This window comes from Dermacentor albipictus, chromosome 1, assembly GCF_038994185.2.
Source record: "Dermacentor albipictus isolate Rhodes 1998 colony chromosome 1, USDA_Dalb.pri_finalv2, whole genome shotgun sequence".
Classification (NCBI taxonomy): Eukaryota; Metazoa; Arthropoda; class Arachnida; order Ixodida; family Ixodidae; genus Dermacentor; species Dermacentor albipictus.
In genome coordinates, this window is record NC_091821.1 from 417,849,052 (window position 1) to 417,865,258 (window position 16,207).

General features: G+C 47.4%; 1 protein-coding gene across 1 annotated transcript in view; it reads right to left on the reverse strand.

The window, feature by feature from the left end:
• LOC135900422 (uncharacterized) overlaps positions 1–16,207 on the reverse strand; it is a 37,560-nt gene that overhangs the window by 5,471 nt on the left and 15,882 nt on the right. Inside the window, exon 3 of the mRNA XM_065429922.2 lies at positions 748–865. Coding sequence (XP_065285994.1) covers positions 748–865 — 118 coding nt within the window. The remainder of the gene's footprint in view (positions 1–747; positions 866–16,207) is intronic.

Consider the following 16,207-nt stretch of genomic DNA (forward strand, 5'->3'; position numbering starts at 1 on the left):
CGACACGTTAAAACAGCGTAATTGCTTATATTTTCTCATTCAGTCGGCCTTTCTCTTCAAAAAATATAAGAACTCAATTTGTGACCGGCAAGAGCGTTTCACTGCAGATACACCATTTAACAGGTGAAGCCGCATAATATCTCGCAGGGGAAAGAGGTTCGCGTGCAGAGGTTATGAATGCTCGAAACTAGAAAAGCGACACTGCTCTGTCAACAATAAATAAGTGTGCCACAGATCCGAAATTTCAAAGAGTGTTTCACAAAGTGCGAAATTATACTGATCTTCATTATTGGCTACATGTTTTCCTCAAATCAGAATCAGAGCTCGTGTATCGTAACAATTTATTTCTGCTTGCTTGAGGCAAAAGTGCACTGATGCTCTGAGCTACTGTCGCTGCTTCGAATGGTCGCTCCGCGGCTACTGAACACGCTTTAAGGTACTCGTTAATATGTGATGCCGCTTTAGAGCTTGGTAACCAGTACTTCAAACGCAGTCAACAGCTACAATTCCCACATATGGAAGCGAACGTCACTGCCAATTAGGCGCGGTGGGAATGTTGAACAAAAATCTCCTTCGGTCGCACAGGGTGGCCTGATGACCCCAAGATAGCTTGAAATTTAAGCCCGCGCGTACAGTCGTTAAGTGCCGTTCTATTTTACTTTCGTGCAATGGCAGCCACGGTATCCTTGTCTCCCGTCTCGCTACCCACAGCAGGGACTTAAAGAAACAGCGCAAGAAGAGTCTTACTGACGACGATGAGGCCTGCGAGAGAGAGGAACATGAGCTGCCATACTCGGAAGCCGGCGATGACGTCTTGCTCCAGCCAGTCTGCCGTGTCCTCCACGTGCAGAGAGGGGACGCACTCCTGCGAAAGCGGAAAGGCCATCGCACACGTTTGAGTCACCACAGCTGCCACGAAAGACAGAAGACGAGTGCGAACGATGACTCGCGGTAAATGCATCCAGCAAGTCGCTCTTGCTGTATCTGCATGAAATGGGCATTCATGCTTACATATAGTTTCGATCCGACATTATCTCGCGTGGCAGCACAGGCGAATGAAAAGAACCTCGTTCGATAACACTTAAAAGAAGAAACAAAAATGCCTCGCCCAGCTTGAGCAGATCCTGCAAAGGCGCGATGCCAGCGTGAAGTACAGGCACCGAAAGACAATTTGTGCTGAACTGGGGACAAAAAGCGATTCTTCTGCGAAACGTTGCGCAGAGACAGTATGTCTTGCTTGCGGCTCTCTTATTTCTCTCGTTTCCTTGATTTATCCCCTACCCTAAGTGATGGTTATAAATCCAGATGTGTGTCTGGTGGACCCCTCTGCCTCTTCTTGCTTCTCTATCTGTCTCTTTATAGGTGCGTAAAAAATAGCAGAGGCAGCACAGCGGGCTTATTAAACTCACAAATTTGGTCCGCTGTTATGACCAAGATAAAACCGGTCCGCCATGCGCACTTAACGATTGTTATAGGTGAGGAAACACGGGACAAATACTTTGAATGTCTGAAGGCAAAACGGTGGCGGATGCGACGGGTTTCTTTATTGCTTGTTTCTTTGTTTCTATTTTTATATGCGTTGGAATGTGTGAAACATTTTATCATTTTGATGGCATCAGTGTAGAGCAACGTGGCATCCCGCCCTGTGCACAAAGTAAATTTTGTCGCAACGGTGGCACTTGTTTGACGTCGCGTCGTTATCACAAGACCATTTGTAACGTGATGAAAGGGAACTTAATCACTGTGAACAAACATGAAACCGTACGGACGAGGTCCTTTCTGCGCGTTTTTCGACACTGTCTGTCTTCTTATACTGACTTGTGATTTTATTGGGAAGGACAGATAAAAATCACAAGCGCGTAAAATAGATATTTCGACAAGGTTGTGTTACCTTCCTTTGCATTTTTTAATTTTTTTTTTTACCTATAGCTTTGAGGCCAACGCAGGTACTCTTCGCAGATCTGTAGGTTCTTTTTGAAACATGGGTCGTTTCATGTAGCTCTTTCAAATCTGTCTGATATGGACTATATGCCTTGTGAATCGTCTCAGGCCTGGGAATAATAAAAGTTAAAGCAAGGCAAATAAATCTTAACGTTAAAAAGAAAGGACTCTCGGTAAATTGGTTCCAAAGTAAGCTTCGACAGAATGACAAAGTGCGACCGGAAGCAAAATGCGTAAGGTACGATGTGGCCCGGTTGACAGCGAACGAGGCCAAGTCTCTGCAGGATGCCTCTGGGCGTTGGCCCTTGAGCGTGGCCATTTTGTTGTGCGTTATACGTAGCTGCCTCTATCCTTGATCAGCTCGACGGGACGCAGTCGCGTTCATTCTTATTGTATGTGCCAAACCGCTCTTCCGGATGAAGCACGGGACAACGGCCTGCGGTGGTGTCGTGCGCCGCCGAGCGAAAACCAAAGGTCAACAACAACAGCAGCTGCGTTGTTCCAGTGTGACTAGTTTCAGGGCCGACTGCGTGCTCGAAGGGCGTGGCACCGACGCGGTGTGCGCGAGTGCTACGGACGCGCGCGAAGACTTCAGGCATGCGCAGCGCGATAAGAGCGAAGAAACTACGCACGACAGCGAAAGAGATAAGGGTAATTGGCAACGGTCTCGGCGGCTTGACGTTCGGGTGCTTGGAATTCACGGCTGAACGCGTAAAACTACTAGAGAACATGCCAGAGGTTCCTTGTTTCTCGTTAAAATTAATGCGGGAACAAGAAGCTGGAATTTCACTTACGTGTATACAACCAAGTTGTAAATAGACGAAATTCTATAGGGATATGAAAGAAGTGGTGGTTCGCCATCCGGTAAGCTAATGCTATAATAGCAAGGTTCGCCAGATGGTTTAATTTTTAAAAGTATATTTTCCCTGGTCCGGCACTGCTCTGGGGTGATTGCTTGACCATGCAGGAGATGAAAAGTTGCGAGACCTGCTTGCGAGACCAATTTCACCGGACCGGACCAGGGAGAAAAGTCACAAGAGCGACCACGGGGACTGATGACAACTCCCAGGAATCTTCCAGCTACGAGCTTAGGGTTCGTCACCTCTAAGGGGAATTCTGCTACTGAAACGCCGATCCCTCGCCCAGCGGCTGCTGGCCCCTACGCGTCGGGATCTTCCTACCCCGCCAGAGATGCTGTTATGATTGGCGTCTGGCACCACGTGCAGAAAGGGATTTCACCCGACCTTCTCTCATCATGCCTCGTCGAAATGAGGCGTGACTGCTCCTGCTACGGTTGGCGTCACGCACCACGTGCAGAAAGAAATTTCTCTCCCCCGACATTCACACACCTTGCCTCGTCGAAATGAAGCGTGACTTCCTAATTCACCATAAACATTTCGAGAGAGAGAGCGTGCGTGCGTGCGTGTGTGTGTGTCTGTCTGTGTGTGTGTGTGTGTGTGTGTGCGTGTGCGTGCGTGCGTGCGTGCGTGCGCGTGCGTGCGACTTTAGAGGGAGCCTTTCCTCGAACGGCCAAAGTCTACAGGAGAACTTCCCCGAACCCGCAATGCGCAAAAGAGACGGACAAGCGTCTACAATTCCAGGAGGCGAGAAGGCCTCCTCCTTGCAGCAGGCTTTCTGTGCCGGTCACGTGACGTCGACGGAACGATTGTAGACAGCCTATTTAAGGGGCTTCGAAATATTCTTTTGAACACTTCATTCTCTTCTCTTCATTTTCACCAACCATTGAATAAACCTCGCAAGTTTCGCACTAGAAATCGTCTCGCCCTTGCTTGGTCACCATGGTCTACTGGATGCCTGCAGCCCGCCGACAACGCCACGCTACCCAGTAAGTAACGTCGGTCGAGCTTCGATAGGCAGGCGCCGCTACAACTCGGCAGCAGTACGCTACGCTACCCTGGAGTACGCAACACAGTGTGGTCGATCTACGTCGGCAGCGGACAAATCAGCCTGAGCGAGGAAGTAAGGGGCGCATAAAGGCAGATTGTTACAATGCGGTCGGCTATTACGGGCCCTCCTACCGCGCTTCGCCGGAAAGCATCCATGTACGCGCGTAGAAGGGAACGGTTCCCAACGAGCTTCGACGAGGCGACCCGCCCACGTTTACGCCGATACAGCGAAGACACGAACGAAGACTGCGTGTGCGGTGCAGCGCCACTGCATAGAGTGGATGCCGCGTCTAACGCTGATAGATGCGCGCGGGAATTTTCCCGACGTCCACATAATGGGAAGCGCGTGCATGATTAACGAGGGCGGAGAATTTACGGGCCAGTCGTCGAGGCATTCGGTGTGGGGGGCCACCCTCGAATGTCGTCCTACGAGACAATTATATTAGTACATGTTGATTAATGTGTCCCAAATGGGGACCGTGGGTGAGTTTGGAAGAGAAAAAGAAAAAAAGAAAAATTGGTAGCGAAACAAATTACGCTGCAGCACGTACGTCTATTGATCGCCATTATCGTATCGTTCGACTTCGTCAAATTGCGCCGTAGGACCAGCCTGTCGCTGTTAGAAATATTAGAGATCTTCTCCCTTTGTTTCTGGACCAGATAGACAAAAGAAATCGAGAACAGGGGACTCGAAATTTGAAAGGGCACGCTCAGTGACCGTACTCTCCCTCGTGATGTAATGTCGCTATTCTTGAACCGGGAGCTGAATTGGCGAAGCTGCTAAATCGTAAGATTTGTTTGCCGTCGGTCTACCTGCCTTTTGTAATAATACATTATACATACATACTAATACATACATCAAAGTCGGGATTGAGCAGTGTCTGTTCTTTCTAACCGTTCTCGCATACGAACTGCTTTGTGACTGTGGTCCACGAGTGCTGATGTCATTGGTACGTAAAATGACATTCTGAGGGCGAGTGCCAGTCAAGTGCGATAATGAACGAAATATCGGTGACAAGGTTAGCTCATGGCAGAGACGTTGAAGCCCTATCCAATATGTTGCGACAGGTCATAATATTAATTGTAACACCAATTTGCACCACTATTTGTAACACCTAATTTGTAACACTGTGATATAAAGTTTGTAAACAGGGATGAAGTACCTCAGACAGGCTGGATTGGCCAGCCTGTCTGAGGTACTTCATCCCTGTTTACAAACTTTATATCACAGTGTGCCATTCCATCTGTCAGCCCCTTTCTTGTTTTTGAATTTGTAACAAGTAATTCGTAATAGGGTGGCAGCCTTGAGGCTGCCAGCCCGTTAGAAATTAATTGTTTCAAAGAAAATGGTTTATGGTTGCGCTTAAGCACTGACGCCAGGTGTTGATGTTTCGTATACGAAACATCATGGATACAACGCAATTCAGTCGCTAAAGTCGTTCGTAAGAACAGACACGTAGGAAAGGCTAGAGTCGGTGGAAATTTTATTAGTCAGTGGTTTTCTTATTGGCAAAGACAGAGTAGTTTTTACGAAAGGAAACTATTGTAAATTCGGTCCCTGGTCAATATGTTCCAAAGAATGCCGCTTCTGGCCTACTGGAAATGTCAGCTTGCTAGATTGGTTTTTCATGAAAATAGGCAAAGCTTACAATGCAAGTTTGACGCTCAACTTTCGGAGACTAGCCTTCGGCGGATCTAAGTGTCGCGCTAACTGTGATGCCAAGTCAACAAGCAAAAAAAATAATAAAGCAGTATGGGCCATTATGTAATACACGCTCTGAAGTCATTGAATATTCCAGACAACCCACGAGCACCTGTCAATTCAATAAAACAACTGCACTTAATTTACAAAAAGAAAACACAAAAGGCTCTGGTCCCGCGGAAATTGAAACAGTACATATCTACAGCTGTGTCCACTGAAGTGCAAAAGTGCTTGTTTCTGTTATTTGTTGCTCGTGGCTAGTCACTAGATATTGCTGCACATGTTGCAAATATCTGCACATATTGACGAAGCTCTAGCTGCTCGAGCACTTCCCTCAAATCGAGGACGTTGGACACTTGCCTGCCGTGCCTCTGTCGCATCTCTCTCTCTCTCTCTCTCTCTCTCTCTCTCTCTCTCTCTCTCTCTCTATATATATATATATATATATATATATATATATATCGCATTTGGTCCTGTTTTTTAGTGCTCAAACACCTTTTAGTAGTTCGCAAAAACGTTGTCAGGTGTGTCCAATTGATCTAGTAAGTTATTAGATACAATACTAATGTCCGGTGCAGAACTTAGGGAAAACTTTTTTTTTTAGCGCCCACGTCAGATGTTTAACGTTTAACGCCCACGTCAGATGTCTGGTGCAGGACTTAGGGAAAACTTTTTTTTTTATCGCCCATGTCAGATGTTTCAAGTTCCAATGGTGCACCAGATACTTCGAAAGCGTAGAACGCTTCTCAAAAAGGCCTGTGCAACTTGGACTCTCCGCCATTAGCGGCCCCTTCCTGGGAAAAAAAAGAAAAAGGTCGATAACCACTAAATCTCCCGCTTTCGCCGTTAAGGCACGTTGCCTGCGCGAAACTACGTCGCGCTCGCAATGGCTGTAATTCCCAGAACCACCACCAGGGCTCGGCTGTGGACTAGGCGTTTCAGGAAAACATGGAATCGCGTGCTCAAGGACACGGCACACTAAACCACAGCTGACTCGCAGTGGCAATGAACCAGGAGCTATCGAGCAGCGACTGTTGTTGCTGCTGTTTACTGTGTGATTGCAAGACGGAGACGGCTGTAGGGTACTTTAGCGCCGCAGTCTGAGAGGCTTATCTCTAATCTGCAACAGAGCGAACAAACGAAGTAGTGATCGATTAGATAGGCTACTTGTCAGTCGCAACACAAACGGTATACGATAAATCGAGCGGGCTCACTGGTGGATTGCTCTAAATCGTAGCTACCTTGTCAGCTTCACCCAGCAGCTGAGATTTACGAGTGTGAGTGATTTACTTGGCTGACACTGGAAATGTTGGCAGCTATTGCGCCACCGGCTTCACCACAAATAATAAATTGTCCAGTTATTCAGGATGGCAACACAAGGTGACATGACAAGAAAAAGAAAAAAACGAAAGAACCTTCCAGTGAAGCTGTATTCAGAACGACGGGAGAGGAAGGGGGGCATAGCCGAAACGGGGTCCAAAATTGTTGTTTCTAGTAATTCTTGACATTTTACAATAGTGCAGGAGTCAAACACTAACAAAGTAATAAGAAGAATAAAGATTACGGAGCACGGCACTTTGCATGCATAGAACTTTACTCAATGCACGGCTGACTATTTGATTGCGCAGCCTTACACAAATGTATAACTTAACTCCTAAGCGTTATGTAGAGAGAGAGAGAGAGAGAGAGAGGAATAGAAGAGAGGAAAGGCAGGGAGGTTATAACCAGACGTACGTCCTGTTTGCTGCCCAAACGTGCGTTATGTATATACACGACTCGGCTTCAGAGAATAAACAGCGCCAGCGTAACGCATAACGGCAAGCGTTGAGACGAAAAGTTGTGCTCAACGTATTTTTTTTTTCTTTCGCGCTTCTTTCCGACCCTGTCCAGACCACGCGTGTTCGTTTTTTTCTTTTCCTTTTCTTTTCTTTTCTTGTAATCACGCCACACTTGCAGCGAAAAAAAAACATCTAGTGTTAAATGCTACAGTTAATTATTCTATACTGAGCGCAAACGAAACTATCCACACCTTACGGAAAGCGCCAACGAGCACGTCAGCACATGCAGCTGGCCGCTACCTGGGTCCTCCCCGTTCTCTATTTGGGGGGTCGCGCAACCAGCCAAGGCCATCGATCGATCTCGCGGATACCTGAAGCAGATGGGCTGCGAGGTTCAGCGGTTAAAGCTATGGCAGTTCACCTCGGCGGCCAACTATGCAGCGGTAGAGAGGGAGATTAAAAATGTACACCGTCCAGGTTACTTAGGAGCTGGCGCGAACGCTTTCACCCGACTACGTGTACAGGCAAGAAACGTAGTCCGGAGAACGCCATTTTTTTTAAATTTACAACATATACAGTGTGTAGCGCTTTCGGTATTTTATTTTCGCAGAGCTACGAGTACTGCTAGATCATACGCCGCTTGCCTCGTTCGGGCACACGATATATCACGTTCTCCTCGCGCCGCCATTCTTGGTGCATTCGTGACATTCACTTCACGGTACACTTTAGCTCAGTCGGGGAAGGGTCGGTGGTGCTTGCGGTAAGTTCTAGAACACTCACTTTAGTCGATGGCTGATCCGAAATTTGCCTTGGTGCCGGGCCTAGGTGTAAGCTAATGTCTGTAGGTGCAAGCTACGGCATAGCTAGCCTTATGTGCAGCGGTCAGCGGTAACAGCCTGCAGGCGGGGTCACCGTCGCCGACTTGTTTCTTTGTTAAGCTCGCACAAGTCCCGTTCTCGGACAACATCTTCGATACAGCATCATGGGAAATTGAGAGAGCCAAGTGACCGCGAACACTTCAGTCGCTGTCTCTCTTTTTTCTTATGTCCCTAGCAATTTGCGAACTTTAAGTTGAAACCAGGGGTCAGAAGGCTTTTTTTGTTAATTTCCTTTACTGCCAGCCAAGTGGCCGGTATGTAAGGCACCGCGTCCTGTTTTCCAATACACGTGATAATTGGCTAGACAAGAACACAGCATGCAATTAGGTGAACGCGAGACCTGTTTCAGGGAAACCCCGCTAGCTCTTCAGAGAGAGGACAAAACGCAGCGCGAAAAAAAAAAAAGAAGGGCGCAGACCACGACGCGAAGAGTGAAAGGAGGTCGCGGCCCCTCATTTCCCGCAGCGAAGTACGGGCGCCGCCTCGCTCCCTCCCCAATGCCGCAGCTGCATTATAAATGAGGAGAGTTCTCGCATCGCACAAATCCGAAGCGCTTGGCCTGTTGTGGGCGCTTCACTCTTATCATTATTATCCTCGTTCCTTCCTCTATTCTGTCCTTTTTGTCTCTCTCTCTTTCTTTTTTCACCTAATACTCCCCTTCCGCGCGACCTGTCAACCTGGTCTCGGGACTCGAAAACGAATGGGCATTCCCCATTACGGCTGCCAGCACGAGGCCGAGCTCAGAGCAGAGACGTCGGGCGGCGTGCGCGTCGTCGGCGTGTATCGCTCAGCAAGATAGATGTAAGCCCCAATACACGTGCGGCGTGGCGCTCGTTGGCGGCTGGTCGCGGATAACGGCGAAAGCTTCGACCGGATTTTGCTTCGATTTCTTGCATTCTAAGTATCCCAGGCTTTTACATCATTCCGACTTATGGCCGGTCTTTGCTGAGGCAAAGTGAGAGCGAGACAGCAGTGCTCGTTCTTTCTTTTTTTTTTTTCTGAGCGCGCTTATTTCGACACATCGCTACGCGTGTTCTGTGTCGTAGGACATCCGTCTTTTGTCCAACTCTTTGTACATAGTTGCACGGAAAGCGCCATCTCCTAGCTCTACATCACAGAGCGAGGAGAGGACGATATTGGGTCGCTGTTCTCCCAGTTTCCTAGCTAACGCCGCTAAATCAACGTCGTCGTCACAACTTGCTCTTCCCTTCACATTCCTTATCCTACGCTTACGTTTCTTACGCCCAGGGCCGAACTCACTGGTTCAGATGTAATAATTCTTTCTATCTATCTATCTATCTATCTATCTATCTATCTATCTATCTATCTATCTATCTATCTATCTATCTATCTATCTATCTATCTATCTATCTATCTATCTATCTATCTATCTATCTATCTATTTATCTATCTATCTATCTATCTATCTATCTATCTATCTATCTATCTATCTATCTATCTATCTATCTATCTATCTATCTATCTATCTATCTATCTATCTATCTATCTATCTATCTATTGCGACTAGCGAAGTTATCACCTTTAGCATTTCTTCTTGCAGGGCACAAAAATCAGTACTGCCTTCAACATTCGAGTCTCTCTCTATGCACTGCTTACAATTTAATTACAATGTCTCTTTGTTTTATACTCGCATCGCTATTCGCTGCTGTCGGCATATATCTGAAGAGGTTCAAACACCTGCATGCATTTCGTCAGCGCAACTTCGCCCAGCTGATATATCCCGCGTTAAAGACGTGGAGCGCAGCAGGAACCTATTAACAACCGCGAACACCGTGGCTGAACAAGCACAGATTTAATGCCCTCATATTACTAATGGGCGCTGGCTGCTTCTTTACGAATGAATCCGGGTCGACAAAACTACAGCAACGCCGTTGCTGTACCCTGTCTACGTCTGATGCCGCGTCAACGCACATACGTGCACGGACCAGACGTACCAGCGCGAGCAGTACAGTGACATACAAGCGGGCGTTCTTGTGCACGGGTGTATACATGTGGTGAGCTAATCTGCGAGAGCATGTTCCGAGGAAAGAGCATATATATTATGCACACCGAGCGGAATGCACAGAAGAGCTTGCTGGCAAAAATGGAAGCGTCGTATTAGTTGTTTGTTGACCATCCTGCGTTTGCATGTATTTACCAGCGCCACATCTAATATTGCAATCTGGACTTTTGTAGTTCCTGAGTCGGGATCAAAGATTTGGTTTGTCGAAGAAGTAAGTCACACATTATGCGCCTTGCTTCAGAGGATATGCATATGTTAAGTGCATTATGTCGTGTGCGCGTGTGCATATGTATGTGTGTGTTCTTTCAAGGCGATGTGGCTCGTCACAATGGCTCCTACCCGAAAAAAGTGGCGTCTAAGTTAAAAAAAAAATTCATCACCAAGTCGAGTGGTATAAAAAAAAATTGGCGAGTGGTACAAAAAATATCATCATCAGCAATGGCTCATACCCGAAAAAAATGACATAATCTGGAATGGCTCACCCCTCAGTAAGCAAGCAAAGATGCAATGGCTGAATATGAATGAATACACGAAAGAAAAAAAACGAAGAAAAGAAAGAAAGGAAATGTCAACATCAGGAATGGCTCATACTCCCGTAAGCAAGCAGATATTCAATGGTTGAATATGAAAGAATAAACGAAGAGAAAAAAAGAACGAAAGAAGGAACGAAATAAATAAATAAAGAAAGAACTGACGATAGAACAAAGAAAAAAAAAAGAAATAAAGAGAAAAGACAGACAGAAAGAAAGAACTAAAGAACCTCTGTGTAGGGCATTAGGTACTCGCATGTATCGTTAAGGAAGTCGACTCAAGCGCAATATCTTTACTTCACCCTGCAGCTCGTTATGTCTTGAAAGAAGTCTGACTCCTCCGATTGGATAACCTAAGGCATTACCACCTGTGCCAGCAGGCTTTCGCCTTCACGTGTTACAGGAGTCTAACATGCTGCCGATTTTTTACCTCTGCGCTTCCAGTAATGCACTTTCCTGCAAAAAAGCGGCAGGAAACTTTGGGAATGCGATCGCACGGCCGTTATGATACCTCGAAAATCGTGTATTTATCTACGATTTGGCATGGATCCACCGATATAGTACGCCACAGCTTTCCTCATTGTGTGGGTTTTCCTTTCTATTTTTGTTTCTTTCTCTCTCCCCTTTTCTTCAGTTCTATTGCGTGGCATGTTACCCTCTCAACGTTCCCTAAAGCGAAGCTTTCTTGACAAACTATCCCGGACGTTGCTGACTGTAGCTGCTCCTGCTGCTGCTGTTACAGTGCGGTCTAGCCGAACCACTCACGCACAACGACAAAAAAAAAAGAAGAAATATACGTGTCTGATGGCGGTATGAAACCTGGGTATCCAACAACAGTCCGATGCTCCAACCACTGTGCCAAACCACGAGCGGACGCGTATGCATCTCTCGTGCCAGCAAGTGAGCTCTTTGAGACGATTGCCGCGTGCTCCAGGTCAAGCGGGAAGGTGAGCGCGGAGAGCACGAGCGCGCAGAAATGCACGCGCCAGCTTTTATAAGACGCAGCTGCTCTTGCGTGAGAGCTTCGTATAGCGTACGAATACTTAGCTCCTGCGGTCGGTTTGAACGCTGTGTCGTCTTTTATGCGTTGCATATTGCAATCACTCAGTTCAGCCCTTGGGCGAGGCCGGGCAGCCACCATTGACCTTGAGCACAACCACGTGACGTGACGTCACGACAGCCGGAGGAAAAGCTGGGCCCCAACTCGCGCGGTCGCGCGCGGCCGCAGCCACCACCTGACTCCCGCTCCTCCCGCTAGGGGCGCTGCGCCGGCGCGTGACGTCACGGAGGAAAAGCTGGGCCCCAACTGGCGCGGTCGCGCGCGGCCGCATATTGCGCGGTCGCGCAATATGCAACGCATTCTTGGCTTAACCAAGCTAAGCCTGGCCATTTCTTTCTTTTTTATCGCTACCTTGGCTGATGGTTGCGGTCCCCGCTCATCGCGGAAGTCTGCTACGTGTCTCTTATCGAGGTGCTTCGTTTCGTCTTTCCGGCTTATCATATAACTTGGTTTACATCGATTTCCACGGTGTGCGTAATCTCCGGGATTTTTTTTTATTGAGGGTTTGTGTTTAGGGGTCACAATTATTACATTTCATCACGTAATTCTCAGCGCATTTAAAGGGATAATTAAAAAGAATAGGTTTAGATAAGGCTCCATTACATTCGCGCGCCAATTGCTCTGCCCTTACCGCCATCGAGCTGAGCGAAATTTTGTCCACCCTGTGAAGCAGTCGCACAATCATCTGGTAGTGCTCGCCGAAGAGGCTGATGAAATTAACGTAGCGCTGGGCGAAAAGCAACGGTGAATCCCGTGCACTGAAGCAGCCTGGCTTTGCCTAACATTTGAGGGTAGACTGAATATTTCATCTGAATCAAGGACGTGCTTGTTCAGTCATAATGAGCCCTGCACGTCACCGTAAAGACCCAGCATATTTTCTGAAGCGAAGGGCGCTGAAAATTTTTTTATAGGAAGTGTCGGCCGGCAACCGCTGTTGGAGGGCGCTGTCCTCAGCCTGTTACTAAAACGGTGAAGAAAGCAATTCCGTTAAAAAAAAATCTTTCCGCCAGAAGAGACGGACAAAAGCCGCTGGGAGAAAGGCACAAGATACACCACAGGTTCACCAGCGGTGTGTTGACACCAGCCATGAGTTGACACCTTTGGTGTACCCTGTGCCTTCTTCCCCACTGTTCAAATCACTGTTTCCTGACGGAAAACGTTCTTGTACTGTGCCGCCCAACGAGCTCAGGCTCGGACAGTTCCCATGCATGACACGGAAAGTCGAGGTGCGGATTCAGTAGGGCCATTGTGTAATACGCATCCCGTATATCCTAGTTCTTGATCATCACTTCTCATTGGCCTTGCTCCAATTTCCTTCTTCCCCAGTGCATTGTAACGCTAGCGCACCTGCCGGAGCTAAGGTCGGCTTCTCTGGCTTTCTGGTGAATAAAATATCTTGTCTCTTTGAGCGGTGGGAGGTACAGCTGACCGGCGATACCCTGGCGAGACAAGAAGCTCTCGTTCAGCAAGTACGTCGAGCAGCCATGGCCAGTGGAGTCCTGGAATGAGGACACCACCCACTCGACCTCACGAGCAACCACCTCGATGGTCCGAATAAATGTTTTCTCTGTCTCTCTCTCTCTCTCTCTTGTCTCTTGACAGCCACTCACTCTTTGCGGTCCGTTCTTTTCGTTGCGGCGAGCATCTTTCACTTCGCCGTCTCTTTATCGTCAATCTACGTATAATGCCATTCTTAAAAGCGACGCTTCTTCGCCTCTTCCCCCTCATTTTCCAGCCAATCGCCAGTAATCGCTCGTCGCGTCTCCACAGACGTGCGTGGCGGAGAAATCACCACTCGCGGGCAGCGCATGCGCCGTCGATACCGTGACAGCACGACGGCGCCGGTGGCCCGAGCGCACCTCGACTGTCCGTGTGATTGCTGTCGCAATGAAACGCTCGTGTACTTCGATTTAGGTGCACTATATAGACAACAGCGGCCGGTTGTCAAAAAATCTATCCGGAGGCACCCGTAACTACGGCGTCCGTCGTAGCCCACTGTGCATTTTCGGGACGTTATAGCCCCATTTATTTAACGTTATTATTCCTTTTTTTCGTAAAACTCTTACGCAACTGCCGTTCCCGATTGTGCTTCACCGCGCGTGTCGTTACGTTATCGTACCGGTTCATATTATCAGTATGCCGCCGAATGCCAGATAATGACGCAACGCTGCAAACACCAATCAATGAGAAAACGCTCTTGTTGAAGATGCATTTTGCGAATACTGACCCTAAAATTAATATCGTGACACCACCGACGCACGAACCTCAGTTTAAGATATATTTTATAAATTTATATCGATGACATTTGGGTATTTTTTCCTTGGTGTATAACAATTTCGTCTGATGATTTATAACAGAATATGCCTCAGCGCTGGCACGCATTCGAATGCATGGTCCTACTGCTTTGGATCGGCAAGCTACAATTTTCACAAAGTCTTCCTCAACAAAGCGCTCAACAAACACGTAGCTATTTAAAGCGAAACTTTCTTGGCCTATTTGGCTCATAGGGATCTATATGAAGCATACAGAACTTTTGATAGGATAGCGCATGATATCCAACGGCTTCTTTAATTTTCTCAGATTTCATACACTTGAAAACCTCATTAGTGGGTCACCGGACACGTGCCCATATGCATGGCCAATCTTCCAGAATGAGCGCATGCCAGCGTGACACAGCGTGTACAAGATCCTTACATGCACTTATATGTGTGTTGTACTTTTCTGTACGTACACTTCTCGTCGCCATTCTGCCCTCGACAAGCCTCACACGTTGCCTACGTCCTCGTGGCGTATCTGCGTCGTGTCGCGGCGCGTATCCAGCTGCGCTGGAGCTTGCATTTCTGTGTATCTGACACGGTAAAGAACCCCAGGTGGTCCAAATTATTCCGGAGACCCCCCACTGCGGCGTGCATCATAACCAGATCGTGCTTTTGGCACGTAAAACAACATAATTTATTTTTTTTCTGTGTAGCTCGCCTAATTTCTTTTTTTCTTCCTTCCTTCCTTCCTTCCTTCCTTCCTTCCTTCCTTCCTTCCTTCCTTCCTTCCTTCCTTCCTTCCTTCCTTGTCAACGGTGCAGTGCATAAATATAAACGTTGCATAAGGTTAAATCTGTGACACGTGTTGTGTATAAACATTAGCACTGCATGAAATTACACGTTTCATCGGATGAAAGTAAACACTATGGTAAGTATCACGTTCACTTGTAAAGCAGTTCCACTTCGCCAAAGCTTCGTTTTATATGGATTCCATCATGTGCGTGGGAGTTGCATGCTGTTTGTCCACCTATATGGATAATAATTTCTTTTTTAATGCTGCGTACAGAAGTGCATGTGCAACTGACTCTTTGCGACATAAATGTTAAGGTAATAAGCTTACGCATTCTAAAATGCATTGTTCGCCGCAGGAGCTGTAAAGGAGAACCGGCAGAAACAAGCCGCTGCCCCACTTTAAGTGGATGCAACCTTCCTCTTGAAGAGTGGCGCTAATCTCGCACGTCCGCCCCCCCCCCCCCCCTCTCCCAACGACTGCTTCCTCGTACCTTCTTTATCTAATCATCATGGGTTCTTACCCATGCCGTTCTGCTCGACGAAAAGCCACGAAGGTCGCGTTTACGGCATAGTTTTGCCGTGGTAAGCGATGCTGCACCTCTTACGCAGAAGTGTGCTAGTTGAAACCTGTTGCGCGGACCTATCATCATCATCAGCAGCAGCAGTAGCAGCAGCCTATTTTTATGTCCACTGCAGCATGAAGGCCTCCCCCAGCGATCTCTAATTCCCCTGTCTTGCGCTACGTGATTCCAACTTGCGCCTGCAAATTTCCTCATTTCATCACTCCTCGACTGCCCTTCCCTTCCGTTCGCACCCATTCTCTACCTGTAGTGGTCGAGCGGTTATCTACTCTACGCATTGCATGGCCTGCCCAGCTTCATTTTTTTTCTCTTAATGTCACAATATTGACTATCCCCGTTTTCTCTCTCATCCCCGCCACTCTCTTCCTGTCTCTTAACGTTACACCTAACGTTTTTTTCGTTGCATCGCTCTTTGCAGCGCTCCTTAACTTATTCTCGGGGTTCTTTGTTAACCTCCAAGTTTCTGCCCCATATGTTAGCAGCGGTAGAATGCAATTATTGTACACTTTTATTTTCAACGACACTGGCAAGCTCCCAGTCGAGATTTGGTAATGCTTGCTGTAGGCACTCTAATCAATTATTAATTGTTGCGTAAGTTTCTTTCTCATGATCCCGCGGACCTATGTGTTAATTTAAACCTGCTACATTTCTGTGCGTCGCCACTGTTTATCATAAACTTAGCAAAAAAGTCACGCTACAATTTTACCTGAATTTAGCACGAAGTATATCCCGCTCGCGCGTGGTGGCAACGCGAGAG